Raw genomic sequence first — 25,960 nt, forward strand, 5'->3', positions numbered from 1 at the left:
TCAGGACCACACTCGAAACCAAGGGGTACGAAAATTTCCACACCAGCCACAACAGCAGAATCACTTCACCCGGAAGTAAGGAGATCCACAAATTATTTGTCATTTTTACAACAAACAAGCACACGTTAAAGAATTGGGGAAAAAGAATTGGGATTGGGCCTTAACATGCAATTTATTTTAATATCATGTCAATCTTGTCAATATCATCAATTTAATAACATTTCTACACGTTAATCTGGTTAACTACGTTGAAAATTCTGTGACTATTTATAGGCTTTTCTTCATTAACTCTGTACTGTAATGTTCCATTTGTTAACATGTTAATTTAACAATGAAAACTAAGAAAAACTACAAAAGCATTTATTAATCTTAGGTGATGTCAATTTCTTAGGTTAAGCGTAATAATGCATTAAAATCAAAAGTTGTCATCATTTTATTAACTTAACAACTGATATATTTCAGTAGTTGTTACTGTTTCACTATGTTCATAAATAAATGCAGCCTTGGTGAGCATGAGATACTTTAAAAACATCTGATTGCTTAACTGGACACAAATTAAAATAAAAAACAAACATTTTAAAATATATATTTTAAAGGTAAATATTTTTAGCCTTTTTTACTCAGAGGAGATATTTTAAAACTGTAGAGATTATTATCTTTCTCTTACCTGTGCATATGTTGGAGAGAGGCTGGTGGGTGTGGACAGTGGAATCTGCTGAGCGATGTGTGATGGAGATGTTAATCCCGATATGCCTTGCAGCCCAATGTTTGAATTAAACGTGTTGGAAGTCAGATTCAAATCCAGTGCAGGGACAGTGTCAGGCTTTTGCTGGCTCACTGTGCTTGGTTCTTTGCCTTTACTCATGTATTTCTCCAAAAAGTCAGGCAACTTGACTTCTGTGAAAGTTGGAAGAGGAGGACATGTGGTTGGGCTCATTATTGAATCACTAGATCCTCCTTTAACAATGCCAGGATCAGGAATGTCGCCAAGCCCCTCTTTTGGTGCTTTAGCAACCTGGGACAGCGGCATGTCCTTAGTCTCTCCTGAGGTTGGCATCACCTCTGTCGATGGTGTTATGGGTGACTGAATGCCATTGATAAGATTGCTTGGTTCAGTTCTTACTTTTCGTGAAGTGTTTGGAGAGTTCACAAGGTTTGAGATGATTGACATTCTTTCTAACCTTGAGGACAATTTTCCAGAGCCTTCTGCATTTTGGTTTTCTCCATCATTTTTCTCCTCAGTGACTGTGACCTTATTTGCTTTATCACGTTCCCATCTAGATGAGAGACCTTTATAAAGTAGGCTGTCCTCAGAACGTTTGGACAAAGGATTGGTTTTTGTCTCTTCATTTTTCTTCTTGATCATCATGGCTGGAGAGGGATCTTTGAGTGCTGCTGTTTTTCTTGTCCCAAACTGGAACTGTTCTGGGTCAAGTATTTTCTCAAAGTGATCTTCTTTAATAGCAGGCATTGCAAAAGGTGGTGAAGGCATCTTGTTCTGCCCGTGTTTTCTTGGTGGCAAAGAGAAAGGAGAGCAGTTCTCTTTAATATTACGAACAAAGTCATCAAAGTCATCTGAAGTGTCTAAAAGATTGTCTTCACTCGCAGAGCAATCCATACGCCTCTCTGTTTTCTTCTTCTTAAAACTTCTGTCCACGTCCAACCAACTAGATGGTTCCTTGCTATTTTGTGAGGTGTTTTTGGGGTCCAAAGGAAGATTCTGAGATATGAATTGTTTAACGTTTTGGTCAGTTGATGGTTTTAACTTTTGCAAGTTAGTATCAGTTGTTTTACTAGCCTTTGTAAGACCTGTGGCTTTCAGGTTAGACTCGATATTTTTAACTTGGACCTCACTCTTCCTGTCCACTTTGGAAGACAGTTTATCTGGCATTTTAAATAATGGGACTTTGTCCTTTAATGTCTGTTCACCTTTTCGAACAGGTTCTGGTTTAGAAACTGCCTCTGGAGTTGTGATCACTGCTACTGACTTATTGTCAGCTTGTTTTGTTTTATTTAATGCATTCTGTTTGACACACTCTTGGTTTGTTTCACTCGAGCCTCCAGACTGAACAGTTAGCTTCTCTTCTTTTTGTGTACCAGTCACTTCTTTACTTTTGACGTTCTCGTTTAGTTGTGTAGTGGTTTTTGGTAGTTTTAAATCTGAATTCTGAGGATTTTTCACACTGAGCACTTTGGTCTCAGTCTCCTTATTTGTTTGGGATGAATTCTTTGCAATGTCTGAAGCTATTTGGTCCTGAGAGGAGAAAGACTTCTTGTTATCTTGAGTAGTTAGATTACTGGATGTCTCTATCTCAAACCCAACAAGAGATTTTTCTTGAACAACATCTGGGGGCTTGTCAGATGTAACTTGCACCTTTGATTCTGTTGAATCCAGTACATTTGATTCTAAATGTTGGGTTTGGGATTGCAAATGAATGTTTTCTGAAAGCGATACGTCCAGTTTGTCTTTGGTTTCAGCAGAACCTGAGTCTTCACCCTTCTTTTCAGAAGACGGATCTGATTGTTTTGTTGTCTTGGGTGTTGAAGAAATATCATCTGCATTAGAAAGAACACGTGCCTCTTTTTCCAATCCAGGACAATTCTCTTTGACAACATCTGACTTCTCATCTGTAATCTGGACATGTGACTTTGATGAAGGTAGTAGATTTGATTCAGTCTGTTGTTTTAGGGTTTGCATATCCAGTTTGGCTTTGGTTTCAGCAGAACTAAAGTCTTTATCCTTCTTTTCAGAAGAGGGTTCTGATTGTTTAGCTGTTTTGGATATTGTGGAAATATCATATGCATTAGAAAGAACAAGTGTCTCTTTCTCCAATCCAAGACATTTCTGTTTGACAGCATCTGACTTCTCATCTGTAATTTGGACATGTGACTCTGTCTTAGGTGGTAAACTTGATTTGGTCTGTTGTTTTAAGGATTGGATATTGCTGCTTTCAGAAAGCAACACATCCAGTTTGGCTTTGGTTTCAGTAGAACAAGTGTCTTCACCCTTCTTTTCAGAAGAGGTTTTTAATTGTTTAGCTGTCTTAGGTGTAGAGGAAATTTCATCTGAATTAGAAGGAACACATTCCTCTTTCACTAAATCGAGAAATTTCTCTTTGACAACATCTGACTGCTTATCTGTAATCTGGAAGTGTGGTTCTGATGAAGGTGGTAGATTTGATTCGGTCTGTTGTTTTAGGGATTGCATAATTTTGTTTTCTGAAAGCGACACGTCTAGTTTGACTTTGGTTTCAGCATTACTAGATTTTTCATCTTTTGTTTCAGAAGTGTCTTTCGATTGTTTGCAAATACCTTGAGCACTCAGATTACTGGTTGTGTCATGGCCCATCGCAGATATTGAGGAAATGTCATTTTTAGAAAGGCCAGAGTTCTCTTTCTTGAAACCAGTCAGTGACTTTTCTTTGACAGATTGCTTATCTGGTATATCCTGGTCTGATGAAGATGGTAAAGTTGTCTGTTGTTTTTCAGAGTGTGAATCATTCTTCTCTAAAAGTGATGCATCCAGTGTGACTTTGGTCTCAGCAGCATCAGATTTAGCACGCTTTGATTCAGAACAAGCTTTTGACTGTTTTGCCATCTTGGAAACTGTGGAAATTTCATCTGCCTTATCAAGGGCACATGTCTCTTTCTCAAACCCAACAAGATGCTTTTCTTTGAAAATATCCGTCTTGGTTTTTGATGAAACTTGCACATGTGAGCCTCCAGGAACTGAGAGATCTGATTCTGTCTGCTGATTTTTTTTTTCTAAAAATGACACATCTGTTGTGTCTCTGGACTCACAGCTTTCACTCTGCATTTCAGAAATGGATTTTGACTTTGTAACTTCATCAGATTTTAAAGCAGCTGTGGGTGTGATGGACAAATTTGTTGTCTTCTCATCTATTTTTGTATCTGAAGCTGCAGCTGGCTCTGCCTTCCTAAAATCTTTCTTGGGCTTGAGTTTAGTGGGACTTCTGAGACGTGGTGAGGCTGGCTGTAAAGCACTCACTACCTCCTTAACAGGGCTTTTCAATTTGAGCTCTGGTGATATCCTGACAGCTGCATTCCCAGTGGCTTGATCACTCTTAGAGGATTTGCCATCACTGACAGGACCGTTAGACAGTGATGACTCATTTCGTTCTGGCTTGGAAGGTGGGAGTGAGGTTGGTCCACATGACTCATTTTGCCCACGGGACACTTCTCCATCTGAGGGCTGTTTCAGAGGGCTTGTTGGTGTCGTTCGAGGTTTCCTTCCTGTTGATGACACATCAGTCACGATTTTTCTTGGACTTTTTGGCCCGCTTAGCTGGGTTTCATTCACTGGCTTCTCCTTTTCAATCTTCTGCACTGTTTGGTCAAAGCCAGTTGCTGAGGAAGAAGGTCTTGCCTCTGTTTTGTTGCCAGTGTCACCCGATTTGACTTTACTCTTTAAATAAGGAGAACTAGTCTTTGGTGTCAGACTTCTGTCACTGACGACTGTTGGTTGTGTTTTAGACTTTTGGATTTCTTTAACTGATTTGAATTCAGTGTTAAGCTTTGTTGAACCTGAATTCTCCGGTGAGGAAGGGGAGGATGGGGATTTATCTTCAGAAAATGATTGCTTAAGACTTCTTTCCCTTTTAGGCTTTGAAACAGTAGCTTGTTCTTTTGTAGGTTGAGAGGTTTTTGATGTTAGCGAGATGTCCAAAACATCCTTCTCTTCCAGTCTTTTAGTTGGTGACATTTTCTGCACTGGGCTTATTGATCCAGTCTCACTCTGACGTTTGGTGGACATTGATCTTTCAGCTTCTGTAGACACACTATATACAGTAACAACCTCAAGCACTTTATTTGGTTTGACTTGAACCTCTGGTGTGCTTTTCTTAGGAATTTTGGTCTTGATTTCACTTGGACTATTAAGTGTAACAGACTGGTCATTTTCTGTTGGAGATTTAATTTCTTTCTGATCTGTCTGCTTTGGTGAAATCCTCCGTACTGGAACAGGATCTATCTTTGATGCCTCAGAGAAGAGTTTTATACGAGACATTACAGCCTTTGTTTTAGGCGCAACTTGAGGTGGAGGGCTCTTTAATTTAATTCCCCCATTTGGTCCACTGCTGCCTCTGTCCATACGTTTGGATGGTACAGATGTGTTTTGATGACTGCTCATCACAGTATTAAATGGTACTTTATTAAGCGGCATTTCTGGGGAATCAAATTCCTCCCTGGAGTAGGTATTGTCTCTATTCTCAGTGGAAAGTTCAGAGGGCCTCTCTACATCCTTATCAAGAGACTGCTCTTGCACAAAAACATCTTCTGCTGACTCATCTGTCTGTTGGTTGAACTGCTTGACATTCACGCTTTTGGGGTTTGGTAATCTGTGAAAAGATATAAAGTCAACAACAATGTTAAGAGACAAGTATGGGAGGAGCCATGCATTCATATGCTTTCAACAGTATGCAACACATTAACAAGAAATGATTTGAATTCTTCAGCAATTAAAAACATATCTAATGTGTGAACCATGCCATAGATGCATATTTCCTGAGCTCAAGAGCTCAAACTATTTCAGATCATTTCTTATGAGCATGTTTGATTACATTTTAAACCATGGAATCATCATTGTAACTTGTAAAACTTATAACGTGGAACAATATCATTTATGTACACTTAATATTACTCAGCTAAAAAGGGCTGATTATTGACATGTGAACTTGCACAGATAATTCAGGTACATTTATTTTGTGCTTCTTAAAGACAAATAATTTAAAATACTGATATAAAAACAAAATAATCCCTGCCTTAACAGCAAATTACATACTGTTTAGTGATTAGCATTGTACAGATGTTGATTTATTTGATCACAAAGGTGCATGGAAACACAATGAACAATGCAATAATGAAATAGCAGGTTTTTTACATTCCTCAACAAACATTTATGGTTGTTTGGAACCTTCTGCTCACCAAAGAAATATAATATTGTTTCCAGAGAAATATTAAGCAGCACAAATACTTTCAACATTAATAATAATAATTATGTTTCTAATATCTGATTGGCATTAATATACTAAAAATAAATTCAACAAATGACCATGTGACACTAAAAACTTGACTAAAATTCAGTTTTTCCATTGAAAGGATAAGTATTACATCTCAAAAAGTTTTAAAGTAAAATAAATGTAGCATCAATGAGAAAAAGAGACTTTAATAGATCCCAAGGCTTTGAATGACACTGTATTTATATACAGACACGGCTACGTAAATCTATGAAAAGATCTAAGTCATTGTTCATTTAATACTTAAAATCATGGGAACCCGAGTGTCATATTGCACAGAGTAACGAGCACTGTATAGACTGAACAAAGGCCTTGGCTGCTCAGTAACCCAACACACAACACAAGCATACTTACATTTTCACCCTAACCTGCTGTACATTCTGCGTTTTATCCAAGTTAGTCCCACTTTGGCTCTGAGCTTGTTCCTCCCCATCTAGGCTTGACTGCGAACCAACAAAAACTCGTTTGGCGAAGACTTTATCGCTCTCTGACAGTTTCAGGCTTCTGCGTTTCACTTCACCGCTCTCAGAATGCAATTGCTCAGAAATAAATCTCTCTGGAGTTTCCTTCACTGGTGGTTCAGTGCTGTCTTTTGAAGCATGTGAGGATTTGGTTGGATCTGGAACTCTAGAAGGAGCAGGAGTGTTGCTGGGAGCTTCACCGAGGGCAGAGTAACTCTCAGCAGGGCAGGTCAGAGCAGCTTGTGAAGAGGAAAGTAAGTCAGTAATGGAGCTCTCACTCTCCTCCTCTGTCAGGTGAGTTTCCGCCCATTCGGCTCTGTGTATTTGTCCAGGGGAGGGAGAAAATTGAGCTGACCTCTCCTCTGCCTGAGGAGGAATGGTGTTTGTCGGGGTGAGACATTCATTATTGCTGTCTTGACTGCTTAGTTTGCGTGATTTCCGTTTGCTGTTGTTTTTCTTCCCCATGCTATCTGACTCTTTCTGTACTTCAGACTGATTGTCAGAGGACGATGTGGTTCTGGACTGTGATCCGAGAGTCACTCCAACTAGTGCTGTGTAATTCCCGCCGCTTGTGATGGTGGGTTTTAAAACAGTCTTTTTACTCTCCGTCCCACCTGAGAGTGCGGAGGACTTTGGCGTGTCAGGGGTGTGTATAGGAATGTCTGCACATTTCTTTATTGTCGTGTCTGCTGTCTCCTCCAGGTACACCCTGAGCTTTCTGTTCACTTCCCTCACCAGATCTTCAGTCTTCTTGTCGCCAGATGTCTCGGCCTTGCTGATTTTAATCACTTCCACCTCTTTCACACTCCCTCGTCCACTACTTCCACTGTCGGCAAACGGTAAGTCTCCTCCATCTGCAACAAGGGAAGCTATGCTACACACACTGGGACTTCGGTTCTCTGAGTTAAATACTGAATCTTCAGTCTCTCCGTGCTTAGTCTGTCTCAGTTCCGCAGATCCTGAGTACTTGGTTGGACTGTTTGCCTCTGGCGAAAAATTTTCAGACGAGACACCTATCTGATCTTTGGTTTTACTTTTTCTCCTCCTAAAAAAATTTCCAATCCGATCGATAACTGTTTTCTCATCTGAACTCTGGAAGTACAAGAAAGAGAAAAAAACTGTAAGAACACTTAAATAAATGGGTCCAATATAAACATGTTTAATGTACATTAGAATAAGTAGTTCAATTAAATCTTTTGCTTTGTTTTTTTGGGGGCAAAATGTACTATCACACACTTTACCCTGATTTACAAAAGACACTTGAAAATGTTTTGTATGATTGTTTTTCTTTTGTACTTATTTTAATAAGTTAGAATACATATGTTGCTACATTATACATAAATACATCATATAACACTACCGGTCAAAATTTTGGGGTCAGTTTTATTTTTTTCTTCATGTTTTTATTATCATTATTATTATTATTATTATTATTATTATTATTATTATTATTATGTTCATCTAGGCAGCATTTATTAAATGTAAAAAATATATATTAATTTGTTAAATATTCATCAAAAATTTAAATTACTGCTTTCTTGTTGTATGTAGTTTCAAATGAAATTATTATTCCAGCCATAATCGCTTTAATTTCTATTACCATTAATAATAATAATAATAATAACAATAATAATAATTAATATTAGAGTGATTTCTGAAGGATCATGTGACTGAAGACTGAAGTAATGAAACTGAAACTGAACTGAAATTTAACTTTAAAATCACTGAAATAAATTATTAAATTAAATTAAATTCACCAGTTCATTCCGCTGTGGCAACCCCAGATTAATAAAGGGACTAAGCCGAAAAGAAAATGAATGAATGAATGAATGAATGAATGAATTATATACTACTTTTGTACATTTATTTTATAGTGCAATAACATTTCACAATTTTTACTGTATTTTTTATGAAATAAATGCAGCCTTGGTTAGCAGAAGCTTATTTTAAAACATTTAAAAATCTACTGACCCCAAACATTTGACCGGTAGTGTAAATGACAATGGAGCATTACTTCACAGATATTTGAAAAACATAAAAGTAGACACAAGTTGAATTTAATATGCTTTTGTGTATATAAAATCCCTTATGTTAATTTGATGTGATGCAATCATTAAAATGAGATGCCTTCTATCCTAATACAGATTTCAGATATTTGCATACTATGTGCAGATTGCACATCTGTGTAGGTATCAGTTAGAAAATTTGGATTATTAGCAATTTTAGTTTCCAATGTTTTTTAAAAAAATGGACAAATGGACAATACAAAAAACTAAAAAAGCATTCAGGGTGTATTTCAGTGGAACAAAGTCATCTAACATTTACTGATTTACTATTTACATATTCAAAAATTTGCAAATTAAAGAGTCACTATGGCATTATTTGTTTTACCAGAACCTTTGTTTTACCTTTTTTCGAATGTTTGTGGAAAATTAAAATCTATTGGATGTAATACATTTTTTACATATTTATTTGCTCAATGCAAAAGCGGGATGAACTATGGTAACCAGTTTTTGTTTTCACCCACATGTGAGCAGCACTTCCTATCTATGTAGCACAGCTTATCATACCTTATTACTACAGTCCAATAAAAATAAAAGCATAACCTTACGTGTATAAGGATTCAACATACTGTAGGAGAGCAATCCACATACAGATATTAATGGAACAAGTCCCAAAACATCTTTACAATCTGAGGATTTCAAAATCTGTACATGAGACCAACCCAGGCTTGGCAAGCATGAGTAATGTGCAAGATCGTACAGTTACCCGAGAACAAGAGGAAACATTGAACAGAACATTCAAGTCAGTGCAGAACCCTAATTATAGACAATAATCCTTCACATCCTTGAGATTCATAACGGTACAGTAAAAATCCATCACACAGCAATTATTTTACTGAAATGTAAAAAATCATATATTTTTGTAATACATAAAATTCCATATGAAATTATTAAGAATAATAAGTCCTTTAATCATTATAATAATTTATTTTATTTACAAATTGGCATTAATATATATCCTCAATATTCATTCAATTTTAATTAAACTAAATAAAATATAAAACAGGCAAATAAAACAGAGTTGAACTTCAACTCTTACTTTTCAAGAAATTAAATGTGGTGGGGGACATCTGGCCCATCTTTCAGATACATAAACATAAATATAAGCAGCGCCACGTTGACAAGAACATAAATTCCAGTCCCCCGCAGCAATTAAACGAAATGACACAAATCTGCATATCAAAAACTAACAGCACCCGAGGTGAAATGACTAACCTCAAACCTGGCCAATTCCTCGTTAATAATAGATGATTTTTTCCTCTACGGAGAGTTCTCTCTGAAACATGAACCTCCCTTCCTTTACCTCCACCTTCTAACTTCACAGTTGTCCGTGTTTTGAATGAATCTTTCCTTAGAGAGTCAATCGGTTTGCAAAACGAGTCTTTCATATTTTTAACCTCAGCCGGACCTTGTTGTAAAACTCACAGCAATTTATTCGGCTAAAAGTGTGTGAGGGAATCTATTTGACTATAGGGATGAATGTTACTGTTAATAATTCCCCGAATAGCAAAACAATTACAAATAAAACATAATGAAAAGTGTTTTACCTTGCAAAATAACACATGTATACCTACAACATGCAAAAAGCTTTCAGTTGATCGATGTATATAATGTTTTATTGTTGACAATGTTTTATATTTTGGTTGGATTACGACGTTTTAAAACGGAGTCACATTATTTTATAATGATAATGGCACGTCAAGGCACGTCATGACGTAAAGAATCACTGAATCAACTCAATCGAATGAACTGTTCAAAATACGCGACTCCGGGGATCACCGTAACTATTTCGTTAAATGTGGCGTCTCCAAACTAATTTATACCTTGCTAAGCAATATTACGGGCATGATAATCGTGTTGCGATTCAGCTCAAACGCGTTAAAAACCAAACAGCACTTTTTTTGATATATTGTGAGCCCAAAACATGCTGACTAGATAGGCAGCTCGCTATGTTTTGGAACACAGTCAAAAACTTTCTGCAAAGCGTCGTAAAACACCAAAACACATGTACCTTCCCTTAAGATTTAATTCAATTTATCAATTCGACTTTCTCCTTACCATTTTCATTCAGTTGAGGATCGAGTTTGTCCCTCGTTTTTACATATGCATCGAAATCAGGATTCAGAAGTGATAGTAAACCGTCCAAAGTTCTCAGCCATAAAAATCAGAGCACAAACACATAGCCTTGAGGTGATATTAATCCAGCACTCGTTCGTTTACAATCGATATTCAAAGCCTCTGCTTATTCAGTCGCCGTTCATCCGCAGACTGCACGAGCCGGAAAAATGACAAAACTTTTTGAAGTCGAAATCATTTTCTGTTTACTTTGGTGGCACCAGTCCAGGTGTATTGCAGGTTGTGCCACATATAAGTGAGCTCACATTAGAGCTATTGTGCAACTGGAAAAGTTAAACAACATTATTCATCCCCAGTCAATGTATGAAGAGCGACCACATCCAACAAAACGCCACACCCTTCCTCTCGATCCAGCGTGACTCTCTGCAGACCACTGGGCATTAATAACACCAATAATACTGATAATAATAATGAATATATTATTATTTATTATTATTAATATTAATGTTATTAATGATAATATAATTAATATACATACACTGTTGCTTTTTTATTATTACCAACATTAATATTATTAATAATAAAGTTATTACATTTAGTTGTTAATTTAGCCTATAGCTAGAAGAAAATATCTTCTAGCTATATTATTTAATTACTTCACTTATTTAAACACATTTTTGCATTGTGCTTGCCAGATTTATTCTCTAATGCATTTATTCTAGCACTAAATGAAACTGATTTAAACTGATTGACTGGACTGGCAGTTTCAATTTACTAGAACGTCTATTTTAAGCTGCCTTGACACAATCTACAATGTAAAAGCATTATAGAAATAAAGATGAATTGAATTGAACCTGATTGATTAAAATGAAATCATTTAAATAAACTTGCTAAAAAAATCATTGTTACATTTAATCATTTATTCAGTCCCAAGTTGTGTAACATGAGAACTAGAGAGGGGTTTCACACTGAGGAAAACCTGTTTTGGTTCCCCAAGGATCTTTAGTGAAATGTTATTTCTTTTCTTCACAGATTGCAGGCTCGTAGCCAGCGGGTTCAAAAGACCCACCCTTACTGACAAAGGTCCAGAATTTGTCCCATACATGAGCTCATTTGTCCTATTTTGACTGCTGTGCCAAGCTAAATTGTTAAAATAGCTCATCGAAGAAGGCTTAAGACAGAAGAATCTGACGTAAGTGAAGTCATCGTTCAAAACTGACCAACTGTATTGTTGTTAAATAGCGAAAACATTTTACAAGTAACTTTTATTCTACACCTTGGACCATATTCTTGAAAGAAAAAAATGACCAATAGAAAAGGCTTCTTTTTTTAGTTTTTTTTTTTACCGAAAACAAAACCAACCTATAATAAAGGGACCAAGCCGAGAAGAAAATGAATGAATGAATGAATGAATTATTATTATAATTATTGTTATTATGATTATTATGTTTAATTTTTTTTATTTTTCAAGTGGCCAAATTCTGACCGCAAAGTTAAAGGTGCTGGCCAGTTTGTTATTTGCCTATTAAATGACAATTTACTTAGCCTTAATAGGCCGTTTTTAATTTAAAGCCTTAACAGATTTCTCTTTTCCCTAATGATATATCATGTGGTGTATTTGTATTTTAAAAATAATACTTATAAATTATTATTATTCTTTTAAAAATATACCCGACAAGCTAGTCCAGCTAAAAATAGTGCTTAAATGTGACTAAAATGCAGTATTTAAATCTCATAGTTAAATCAAAAATGAAGCGAATAACTGCAAAAAATGTCCACTTTTTGGGAAAAAAGAACCACCCCTTTCACCAGGCTGGCTACTGGTCTGGATTGCATTACTCTGCAGATTTTAAGTGGAATAAACTTTAAGTAGAATAAAAAGTTGCTTCTTCATGGAACCACCAATTTCAATAAAGAACCTTCACTTTTAAAAACTTAATAACTTGATAAATATAATTTTAAAAAACTCTATATTGCTTTGGGTGAATAACACATGAAAAGTATAAGTAACATAAAGCATGCGTGACTGCTAAAGGAAGGTGAGGCCTTTTGTTGTTTGTTTGGCATCACCTCCACAGAGGGATAAAACCTTAAGGTTGTCTTTGTCTTGGACAACAGAAAGACCAGCTCTCCTTAACACTGACACTGAGGAGTTTGTTTGACTTCACTATTGTGTGACTTTGACTTTAACCTTCGGTCAACCCAGAAGGTCAAACTGAACAGTCTAATTATATTTTCAACTACTGTATCTAAAAGCTCTGATATACTAACACGTTATATCTCAAATTATGTAGGTAATGATCAACCTGACTAAAAGGACACTGAAATATGCAAAAAGCATCACTGAAACAGAAACAAAATGCAAGCTTTATATATGTTCCTCTATGGTAGTTAACAAATGCCCAAACCTAGACAAAAAAGGATAATAATATGCTTACTTGCGCATTTCACTACAAATTATTTAGCAGTATGAGTTGTGTTCACCAAAATCTCCCCTGCATTATAATTTAATTACAAAATGACTTTTTTGTGCATATCATGTACAAAATTCTCTTTTACACTAATTCATGTGCATTATTTTTAAGTAAATGTTTTCTACAGTCTCAGTTTATATATATGTGTATTCAACCCTTTAAAGTAGTTATAGTATTTATATGTAGTCAGAAGGTTAACTGATGTTTATTTTCTTATACTGTATTATTGTATATTTTTATTTATGTTGAACTATTATGTAGCAGCATGGTTCAAGACATGACATTCCAATTCACTATATGAACAATCTAAACAAGACAGGAATGTGCATATTTGTATAAGTAAAAGTGTCAGAAACTTTATTTTCAAGAGTGAAGAGTTTTGTTCAGCCTGTGCTGCCCTCTGCTGGCTCACCCTCACAACACAAAAGCTCTTCAAGAGACACTGCACCAAAGGAACTGAAACAGGACTTTAAACATCTATTTCACAAACCAGTTCCTCTAAATTCAATGATCTTTATTCAGCAGTTGCGTTTTACATACTTTATTAACCCTTTATTGGGCAAAGAACCACATATGATATCTTCATTGACACTGATTACCATATATTGAGTTGAAGTCAGAATTATTAGCCCCCCTGTATATTTTTTTCCCCAAGTTCTGTTTAACAGAAATAATATTTTTCCAATACATTTCTAAATATAGTAGTTTTAATACCTGATTTATTTTATCTTTGCCATGATGGCAGCACATAATACTTTACTAGATATATATTTTTTAAAGTGACATTTAAAGGCTTAACTAGGTTAATTGGACAAGTTAGGGTAATTAGGCAAGTTATTGTATAACTACAGTTTGTTCTGTAGACTATTGAAAAAAATACAGCTTAAGGGAGCTAATAATATTGACCTTAAAATGGTTTAAAAACAATTTCAAAACTATCTAACTAATCTAATAAAACCGAAATAAAACAAATAAGACTTTCTCCAGAAGAAAAAATATTATAGGAAATACTGTAAAAAAATCAATTCATATATATATATATATATATATATATATATATATATATATATATATATATATATATATATTATCTGTCGCTGAAATAAAACCATATGCACAGTGAATTAAAATGTATTTCATCCCAAAGATTTCAAAAATGGACTATAGGTTGATTTCTGTGAGTTGTTCTGAATATGACATTCATTTGGTTCTCAGATTTTTGTTCTTTATTAAAACACTTTTACAAATGTACAAACCCTGTCATTGTCCTTGTCCTCAGCCCAATTGAACCTACAGCTTTAATAGTTTTGTGACCCTAAAAACAAAAAAAAGGTATAAACAATACATTTATAATAAAATAAAAAGTTATTTCAGAAAAAATTTGAGAAACAGCAAGTTTAGGTTGTTATTCACACCAATTGATTAAAACTATGAAATTATAAATAAATTGTACAAATAAAAACTATTTTGCAATTGTCCCCATGTTTCTGTCAGTCCTGTCACATTTGTATTGAACTTAACATAAAATGCGTGCAATACACCTTTAAGGCTATGACTCGGAAATGACATCATTTGACGGAGAAGAAGTTGACAGTGATCAAGGATGCGTTCTGTTATTGAATTGTAGGATTTTATGCTTGATTTTGTATGAATTTTTTGAGGACGACAAGCTTAAGTGAGGACCTGTTTCTTGTAGAATGTCCCATATTTAGATATACATTTGAAGTCAGAATTATTAGCCCCCCTTTGATTTTTTTCTCTTTTTTAAATATTTCCCAAATGGTGTTTAACAAAGCAAGGAATTTTTCACAGTATGTCTGATAATAATTTTTCTTCTGTAGAAAGTCTTATTTGTTTTATTTCGGCTAGAATAAAAGCAGTTTTTAATTTTTAAAAAAACATTTTAAGGTCAAAATTATTAGCCGATTTAAGCTATATATTTTTTCAATAGTCTACAGAACACACTTAATTACCCAGACTTGCCTAGTTAACCTAATTAACCTAATTAAGCCTTTAAATGTCACTTTAAGCTGTATAGAAGTGTCTTGAAAAATATCTAGTAAATATTATTTACTGTCATCATGGTAAAGATAAAATAAATCAGTTATTAGAAATCAGTTATTAAACTATTATGTTAAAACATGTGTTGAAAAAATCTTGTAAATGCCCAGTAACTCTCCAGGGATTTTACAATGAGTATTTCGTTTATCTCCGCCCTATTAAACCATACAAGAAACAATTACTGTCTGATGAATTTTGAGAACACAACTGAGCCAATGAGTGTCCTCTAGAAAAGCCCTGTAGAGCAAAATGAATGAAAAAAGTGGGTATATTTCCAGCAAACAGAGCGTGTGTTAGTGTTTGCAGTATTGCGGAGGGAGCAGTGACTGTTGTAATCTGATCCTCTGATGAAAGTAGAGCAGCAGCTGCCCAAGGCTAAAGCAAACTAGTCTCAGCATAGCAAATCCAGTCAACTTCCTTTTCCTTACAGTAAACTTTACTGATGTAAGCAACACAGTATGCTCTTTCTGCTCAACCAGAGTGTAAAGAGAATTTTAAATATGCATATATGCTGATGAACATAACCATACAGTGCCCTATGTGATGTCCATATATCATATCCATTTTACCAGAACCACTGTTTTGCATTCAGGCAGAGACACACAGAGAGAGAGTTCAGATGATGTGATTTGCTCTTACCTTGCTGCGTTTGCTTGTGGGAGAGGATGGACTCGAGATGATGTCCAGGCTCAGTAAGGAGCTGGTGCGTGAGCGCACTGGTGTGGGGCAGGTGTCCGTCATCAGATAGTTCTCAGTCTGGATGCTCACCTGATCAAAACTCCTGCGCAACAGAGAGACGATTGTTACTGAGGTTTGCGAAAACAATGACTCCCGGATGCCCCAGTTTGGAAACAGATAAAGTATCGGCTCAAAAAGACGATAGTGGGGGTTTATAAGAGCATTTCGTTTTTTCTGTGTTGTTTTGATTAAACGAAGCTTCATCTAAAAAAAAAAAAATAACTATTTTAATCTCCTTTAAATCGTATGTATCCAGAATGACTTCAGTTTATATAATATAATATAATATAATATAATATAATATAATATAATATAATATAATATAATATAATATAATATAATAGGTCAGTTGGCATTTCTGTGTGGAATTAGCATGTTCTCCATGTGTCAGGGTTGGTTTCCTCCGGGTGCTCTGGGTTTCCCCCACAGTCTAAAGACATGCGGTATAGGTGAAATGAATAAACTAAATTGGCCGTAGTGTATGTGTGTGAATGAGTTTGTATGGATGTTTCCCAGTACTGTGCTGCAGTTTGAAGGGCATCCACTGTGTAAAAACATATGCTGCATAAGTTGGCGGTTCATTCCGCTGTGGCGACCTCTGATGAATCAAGGGACTAAGCTGAAGGGAAAATGAATGAATTAATAATATAATATAGGAACTGTATATCATATTGAATTTAATATAATATTGCTTTAAAACCAGGATACCACTAGGGGGCCTCAGAAACCTTCTGGAGGGCCTCACAAATTATTTAAGAGAAAACAAGTATTGAAATTTAAGGCAAAACACACGGAAATTTTGCTTTTTCTTAAATAAATTCCCTCCAAATCTATGGTTGTGCTTTCTAATAAATAAATAAACCTTTTCTGAAAACCTTGATGCATGATTAGACATACATATTTTAACCAAGCTCTAAAATATTTAATTTGTTACATATTTATTTAACAAACAATATTGAATTAAATAATATGGAATGCAGTAAACATTTTTTATTATGTAAGTTCTGCGACAGCTTTGTGTTTGCCCTGCTCCCTCTAATGTGTTGTGACTCTGCAGCAAGTCTTTTAGCATTACAGTACATTATGAACAACTTATGCCAACAGCTAACAATAGCTGAATTGTCAGTAGGGTTTTTAAACACTGCTTTAAATACACATAATATTTGCAATCCAGGTGTCAAAAGGGTTTCTCTTTGAATATCATCTCACATTTTAATAACAGTTATCAGAAAAAACTAATGCAGTCTAAGTTCTCAAAACAAAAACACTCAAGCTGCCTTGAAAACAAACTTCTAGGTATTGTGCAAGATAAATATTGGGCAACTGAATCTTTTTGCAACATTTAACCACCAGGGAGCAGCCTGTAATTCGTTTTGCTTAGTTTCAACAGTCTGCTATAGGCTTTGTTTTCATTTTTTGTTCACTTGCCAGACAAATTTATGTGATCCTAAACATTCCAGCAAGACATTAAATAGACAACAAATGCCATATTATTTGACAATTTAAAAAGTAAGCAAAATGTGATATCATGTTTCAAAACAAAAGTGATTTGAGATTTCATGTGATTAATCAGGCAGGAGAATGGCTCTTCGAGTTTCACCAGCACACGTTACATTATGAGCATACTTTATGAATCTGTTGAAGTGAAAATGAAAAAAATGCTCTATGACAGGTTTGAAATAATAAGTGAGAGGTGCACACAGATCAGCCTGCAGCGTGTCTGACTGATGGGGCGTTATTGACCACAATCCAGCATTCACACTCGACTCTTCACAAAGAAAGAGCTCACGTTCATTCATTCAACTGTTTGGGTGTCAAATGCAATTAATGCCTAATGATTTTCTGGTTTCTTAATTGGATCCAACAGCCCTGCTTCATCTTGCTAGAACTGACATGTTGGTGTAAGACCTCCCAGGAATACATTTATAAAAATCATGCTTTACTTTTTGGCAGAATACACAGGCAGAATAAGGAATTCCAATAAAAATTATCTGTTAAAGTGGACTGTTTAAGGCAAAATGTCACAGAATGTGGCAAATATTTCATGAATAAATCTAAATCAGGACTCTACAGTACATTTAATCGACTAGTGTCTAAACACTAAACCACAAAACGACTATTTAAATATGAAGTCGGCATGACTCTTAGTATGAATTAATGGCACAGTTTATTTTACTAGACACATTTATGTATGAATGAGACTTTTCATCATCTGTCGACATACACTCAATTATTATTATAGCTACATTTAAGCTATTTTTGCAATTTTCATTTTTAAATCGAAGCAACTTAAATTATCATTTATATCTTAGCAATCACTAAAACTGTCAATTAATTGTTTAGTTCAGTTATTTACTGTAAATAATATTGTACCAAACAGAAACAAATTATAGTATAAAACAGCAAAAACTAAAAAATTAATAAAACCAGGTGTTAAGCATTTAAAATAGCATAGTAATGAATAGTAAAGGGAAATATTTACAAATAAGCATTAAATTACACTATATTGTAGTATCATTAATAACTATCATGAAATAATAGTAATTACCGTAGTATACTTTAGCCTTTCCTACAGTAATATATATATAGTCTCCCTCAGTCATCTTTCCATCAAGCAAGTTTCTCGTGTCAGCCTAATAATTTTTTAATGATTTGCGATGTCACCGACCAGAGCGAGAGTAGGCAGTGACGCACCAAAAAGTTTGTTGTCAACCGTCGTAAAACAGGAAGAAGAAATCATCATTCTCGCCATCATATGGATTTACCTTCATTGGCTAGACACCGGCCTCACAGCTCCGTGAATGTTGGTAAATGTAGCTTGTGTGGACGCTACAGCGCTACTTGACAAAAAAATTTGTTCTGAAAAGCTATTGGATTTATTACGCTACTGAGAAATGTAGTTAAGCTAGTAGCATCACTACTTGTAGTGACGCTACTGCCCAACACTGGAAATGAACTATATATCCCATCATGCACCTCACATACACACCACATCACACTTGAGTACTCACACACAGCTGGAAACTCATCATGGACTGATTAGCTGGACTACATATTCACCTCTCATACACACACACACGCACACACACACACACACACACACACACACACACACACACACACACACACACACACACACACACACACACATCACTGAGTCTTGTTTAACCTGTAACTTTACAAAGTGTTTTCTAGTCCAGTCCTGCCATGGTTCCTGACCCTTCTTTTGTTCTTTGTTTATCCTGTTCGCCACCTGCACCGACCTCTGTCTGTGACCACGAGTATGCTTTTGGAGTACCCTCATGATACCGTGTGTTCCTGTTGACCATTGCCTTGCTGACTAAGCTGTAAGTAAACTGCATTTGGACCCTCAACTCTGTTGTACCCCGACTTCATTGTTACAAAGAACAACCCAGCATCTCCACCAATTATTATTTTATATGAAAAAACAATCATCTCATGTGAAAACTCTGTGCTTTCAAAACAACCCGCTTGTTCGGTTTAGGCGGCAACCTCCCGCTCTCCCTCGTGGAGCCAATACGGAAGTAGCTGAAACTGCAATTCATCGACTGGCCTTTGGGGGCTGACTCCAGGAACTCCAGATGTTCACTGACTGCAATGCTAAATTGGCCAATTTTACAGTTGATAAAAACATGTTTACAGCCTGGTACAAAAGATGGTTTTGGTACATATAGCTAATATTACCCTTCATGACAATTGTGAGGGGGTGAATTTTTGTTATGACTCATTCGTTTAGTTTTTCTTAAGTTATATTAAGTCTGCATAATTAAGGACGTAGCCACTTGAGTAACAACTATGTCTCGCTGGTCGCCGTCATGTCACCTCAGTGTCATTGAACTAGTCATTGAACTCGGCAAATACATCATATTTTTGTTTTGTTTTATGTGGCTTTACACAGTCAATTACTTTTTAGAATTATTTTCAACAATTATCAGATAATATGGCATGCTGTGTGCACTTAATTGAACATTCAAGTTGCCTTCATTTGCCAAAGATTATGTTCGTACGATGACGTGCGAACAAAATGGTGGCGGTTGGCCATGCCTACTCATAGCTTCATTTATGCTCTTTAGAAACCTTTGGGTGATGTCACAGATACTATGTCCATATTTTTTACAGTCTATGGTTCGGCTTCATTTGAAGAAATTACACCACAAATATAGGCCTATCGATGTAAATAACAATAATAATACTAATAATAATTCAACTATGACTTTCTAGGTAACAATCACATTTTATTCATTCTCATTTTTCACAGGTAAAAAAACTAACTTGGAAAAAAAAAAGCTTTTCAGAAAATGTATTTGTGTAAGCTGTAAAATCTAATTAATGCATTTGTAATAGCAAAATATGAAATTACACAAACGATAAAATGTTAAAGGTTTAATTATTTCAGTTAATTAGTAAAGCTTTTTTACTGCCGACATTTAACCTTTAGTCCAGACAAATTAGAACAGAAAATGAACTGAAGCGCTTTCAGCTATATGGTTCAAAAGGGGTTAATATTTCAGCTTCCTCTCTGACTGTTTGAGCCTTCTGGGTAAACTAGAAATACATGATGTGGCATGTGTGTTAGCATGGGAAGCCATGATCTCAGGGCTATGGATGCTAACACAAACAACCTGAGGTGCCCGAGGCTTTTCTTATTTCACCTGAATAAGCTCATATCCAGTTCAAGATCTTCTTTCATCTGCAGACATCCAAGCCATCTCACTGCATTCTCTCAGTTTTCTGCCTTTTACATTTACATTTAGTCATTTAGCAGACGCTTTTATCCAAAGCGACTTACAAATGAGGACAAGGAAGCAATTTACACAACTATAAGAGCAGCAGTGAACAAGCGCTATAGACAAGTTTCAGGCGTGTAAAAGTCTAAGAAGCAAAACATTAGTAGAATTTTTTTTTTTTTTTTTTAATAGAGAGAGAGAGAGAGAGAGAGGGAGGGAGGGAGGGAGGGAGAGGGAGAGGGAGAGAGAGAGAGAGAGAGAGAGAGAGAGAGAGAGAGAGAGAGAGAGAGAGAGAGAGAGAGAGAGAGAGAGAGAGAGAGAGAGAGAGAGAAAGAAAGAGGGCTCAGTTAGTGGTATAGCCAGAGAGGCAATTGCAGATTAGGAGGAAAAGTGGAGACTAAACAGTTGCGTTTTTAGTCGTTTCTTGAAGACAGCAAGTGACTTTTCAGTCAGTTGTCAACCAAGCAGGTTACAGAATGACCCAATTACGCTGATTCTGACTGCAAAATGAGATGGATGTAATATTGTGACTCAATCGAGAAATGAACAGGATTTGTTGATCTGCTGTACCTCCATGACTCACACACATGTGGCAGTGTATCTGACTAATAATATGATGTGTACTGACCTGTCGCATATCCAGCCTGATTGTGCATCATAAAAACATTATCTGGACCTGAGTGTTCATTGTAACTCGCACTCCTCCTTTCAATTTGTCATTTAGTTCCTTTCTGAATGATAAAAGTGTCCGCCTGATCACGTCCAGTCAGCATTTGTCCCTGACACAACTGACAAATAAGAGCTTTCATCAACTAGTCCAAAAGTTTCATAAATATAGGAGTGGCAGGGCTTTGTGAACGATGGCTGTCTGATTCTCTGGAAATCTTGTGTGGTTTTTGGGAAAATGCGCTACTGTTTTTTCAGTCTCGCATACAACAAAATAATTATTAAAAACTGTATTTTGCTAATTGAAATGAAGATGAAATAAATGAAAATGGAAATAATAGCTTGAGTATAACTCAGGGACATGAATTTGAATGTTGCCTTGACTTTTTTCATCTTTATTTCTATAGTGCTTTCTACAAAGCAGATTAACAGATAAAGAAAAGAGAATAAAAATCCATGACAATATTTGTAATATTTCCCTGATAACTATAACTGAAATAAAACTGAAAGTACTAATATGACTCATACTAAAAAAGGTAAAGACAATTCAACTAAAACAGATTACATTGCTAAAGCTGAAACTGAAATTAAAAACTTTTCTAATAAAAGCTAATTATTCAACTATTCATAAATATATTTATAATAACAAATAATATAAAAACATAATTGCATCAAAGTGAATCACAAGCTGAGTCTAAAATGGCATACTATACACTATGTGCTTATGCACTTACACACTCAACAGCATAGTATATGAATGTAGTGTCATCCCAAATGAAACACTAATGGGTTTTTTACTAAGCACAAACTGTTTCCCTGATGATGTTTGACGGTTGCCAAATTTATTAAATAAATGACCAAACTACCAAATAATACCTGCCATGAGTTTAACCGCATTCACCATCGGGAGGCGCTATAATCACTCTTGTAGGACAATTTTGCTTTCACGATCTAAAATAAATAAAGTAATCTAAGATGAGCGCCTGAAAGCTCCACTCTTTTCCGCTATGTGAGCAAAGTTGCGACTGTTGAGTGTGTGAAGTGTCCATCATTCTACACTTTATTTTACCGGTTGAATAAGTGCATTATTCAGGTCATTAAAGTGCACTTATTCTTTTTAGAGTTTTCCGTGTGAACGCACCACTTACACTAATCATACTACAAAATGGCATAGAATAGTGCGTAAGTATGCGATTTGGGACGCACCTACAATCTCAATTTTACAGGTTTGGAATGACATAAAGGTAAATGTAGCACAAAAAGTCAAATGACTTAAATAAAAATTAAGTTAAAACTAATAGTAATTTTATGTATTAGTTTAAAATTTACGAACTCATACGTTTTGTAATTTGTGATTTGTTATGTTTTTTCATGAAGAAATGAAACTATTTGACATTTTGTCAGTTTAGTGACTACTTCGTACGAAAATGTACGATTTTAAAATGGAGGTGTGGCACCCAACTCCGCCCCCTAAACCAAACCGTCATTGGGAGATAAGCAAATCATACTAAATTGTATGAATGAAATTGTATAAATTCATACGAATTAGCTAATGAAGCAAAAAGTTACAAATTGCCATTGTGGTTTTTGAATATAGACTAACCGTGCATTCACACGGGGCTTCAGCGTCAGTGCTTGACTGAGGACATGTCTGAAGTTGGGGTGGCGTGATCGTCATAGCAGCGTCAGCCAATAAAATTAGTCCGCAATCGGCTACCGTCTGAGCTGGGGTATTTGCATAAAGCGATCTGATTGGCTGCCATTTTTGACGGATCCACAAAGCAGTTCGGCAAACCCTGATGTCATCCATTGAATGGGAAGCGTTGATGCTGACGCCCCTTGTGAATAAGGTATGAGAAAAACTTATAGAAACAATATATATAAAAAGTTATAAATTCTAAAAATGAAAAATATCAACATTATGCATATAATTAAAACATGCCTTCAACATAAGTTTTTAATGGGGACGTCTTAAATATTTAACAAAAAATAAACCTTGTCTTAATTGAATTGCCTTAAGAAAATTAAAAATCAAAAACATACAGACAAAACAGCAACAAATTAAATAAATAAATAATGATGTGAGAGATATCACACTTGTTCATTGACTTGTTCAAAGGAAAAACAATCACTCACAGCATATGCAACCAACAACACTTGGACTGAACTATAATAAAAGGTTCTTACAAGGCTGAGTTAAATATTTGAGAGAGCTTTGCACTAAACGCAGACAAAGATTCCCAGCATGATGTCCCGTCAGGAGAACTGAGCCACACCTTACTGTTACGTAAGTCTGACATTTTGACCCACATCCACACAGAAAACAAACCTGAGCATCAGTCTCTTCTACCATAACACTGTGTGTGTTTTGTATGTGTTTTACAAGGACATACAATTGTATAATGACATTTGTATGGCCTAGTTGTACAATATTACGGTGGTTTATGAAGACAAGCCTTGTTTCCTCGTAATTCAAAAAGCTTAAAAACATACTCAAACATATGCAAAATCTGCCACATGTTTGCTGGGAGAGTTGGGTTTCGGTTTAGGGTCAGGGTAAATCCATATAATAAGCATTTTTTGCAGTATAAAATGAATTACACATATGGAGAGTCCTCGTAAACCACATATACAAGTGTTCAGGTCATGCGTGTTTACGTGTTAGTGTGCGCACAATGAAATCGAGTGACTTTCTGTACAAAGTCCACATTTTATGTTCATGTTTACATTGATCTAAGAGTCTGTCTTTTGTTCTGTATATTGTCTGTTACGACTGTTTTTGAATATACAACAAAAAGAATGACATAATCCACATTAGATATAACATTATTCTGCAAAAATTCATGCAAATTAAAGATTCACACAAGGTCAAAATACAATATTTAAAGGCATACTTCTGTCATCATTTATTGTTTTTTTTTTTTTTTTTAGTTTTTGAGGCCTACAGCTTTCTTTCTTTTTAAAAATTCAGATAAAGGAGACATTTTGGAGATCTTTTCATATAATAACAGTACAAGGAGAGCCAAGCTGTCAGACTTCAAAATGATAAAAATGATGATAAAAGTAACCCAGTTAACTTGTGCAATATATTTGGAGTATTCTGAAACCATGCAATGCGTCTTGTAATAGATACAATTTCAAATCACTGAAGGCTATGATTTGACCCGTGTGAAGCATTTTTGTTGTGTCATTTTGGAGCTCAGTTTAAAAAAAATCCGATAACCATTCATTACATAATAAGACACTTTTATGTTCTTTATTCTTAATTTAATTTGTGGAGCATGTAGAAAAATAAAGTTATACAGGTTTGTATTGGCTTGACTTATTTTTTAAATATAACTATAAATGAGTTAATGATGATTAGAATTAAATGTGAGGATGTACAGCCACTTGTAGTGTCTAGACAAATGAATACATAAGAATGACAAATTAGACATGATCTGCTGCTGCACATAGTGACAGAAGAGCAACACCCTTTCAGCACACAAAACAGTTTGCATAGAGAGTGTCAAATGCAAAGTAAAGTACAGTATTGATGGCCATATTTTAGGATTTATTTAACCCTTATAATGCATTCAGGTTTGTTGTTGAAATAAAAATAACACTAAGGAAAAACTTTGCAAATGCTTACTATCAAAATACACACACACACACACATATATATATATATATATATATATATATATATATATATATATATATATATATATATATATATATATATATATATATATATATATATATATATATATATATATGAGTTTTTGCAATGATTTTTAAGTGAGTTAAAAGTAAATAAAAATAAATAAACATTTCATCAGTTCAGGTCATTTTACACTTTTAAAAAATACTTTTGTAAAATTACAGCATATATAAAGTTAAATTAGAGTCAATATGTTAGAGTCAAGAAAACATATTAAGCCTTTTCCACATGTATCACCCACATAAGAAATGGAGAAAAGGATTGTTTTTGTTTAGAGACTGTTTGACTGCAGTTTATGCAAGCAATTTATTCATATTTACATTTTTTTTGGTTTATTTGTTAAGCTCCTTAAACTTGCTAGTTAATTTATATATTACTTTTAGAATAATATTTGTTAGTTTTATGTTGTTTTATTAGAAATAAATATGTGTGTTTATATTAATTATAAATGTTGTCAAATTGGATCATTCATTCATTTTCGGCTTAGTCCCTTTATTAATTTGGGGTCACCACAGCTGAATTTTCCGCCATTTTATCCAACACATGTTTTACGCAGCGGATGCCCTTCCAGCTGCAACCTATCACTGGGAATCAAATTGGATCAAATTCCATTCATATAGTCAAATTAAATTGTGTTAATACTTGTCCAACTCAGATTACAATCACTCACTTACTCACTTATTCGCTTTTATATGGGTCACCAAAGCAGAATGAACCGCCACTCATATTATGCTTAGAAATTTCATACAATGATATTCACAAACAAGCATGTGGACCATGTGGAATGAATTTTTTTAAAGACAATCATATTTTTATAATTAAATTAAAAAAGGTATTGAATGCACTAATAGCAAATGTTGCTGATTAGATACAATATAGTTGTTTAGAAAATAATAAAGACTATTTATTATTAGAGGTTAATTCACATGATACTG

At 34.9% G+C, this 25,960-nt stretch overlaps 1 protein-coding gene across 2 annotated transcripts in view; it reads right to left on the bottom strand.

Moving 5' to 3' along the window:
* Positions 1–25,960, bottom strand: part of crybg1a (crystallin beta-gamma domain containing 1a) — a 73,224-nt gene that overhangs the window by 23,517 nt on the left and 23,747 nt on the right. The window contains exons 2-4 of one of the 2 annotated variants that reach the window (XM_056476513.1): positions 15,810–15,951; positions 6,390–7,588; positions 668–5,357 (exon numbers count right to left, since the gene is read on the bottom strand). In XM_056476513.1, the coding sequence (XP_056332488.1) occupies positions 668–5,357; positions 6,390–7,588; positions 15,810–15,951 (6,031 nt within the window). Of the gene's footprint in view, positions 1–667; positions 5,358–6,389; positions 7,589–10,617; positions 10,957–15,809; positions 15,952–25,960 lie in introns of those variants that run through there. The other variant, XM_056476514.1, reaches the window with a different exon arrangement.

This window comes from Danio aesculapii, chromosome 17, assembly GCF_903798145.1.
Source record: "Danio aesculapii chromosome 17, fDanAes4.1, whole genome shotgun sequence".
NCBI lineage: Eukaryota > Metazoa > Chordata > Actinopteri > Cypriniformes > Danionidae > Danio > Danio aesculapii.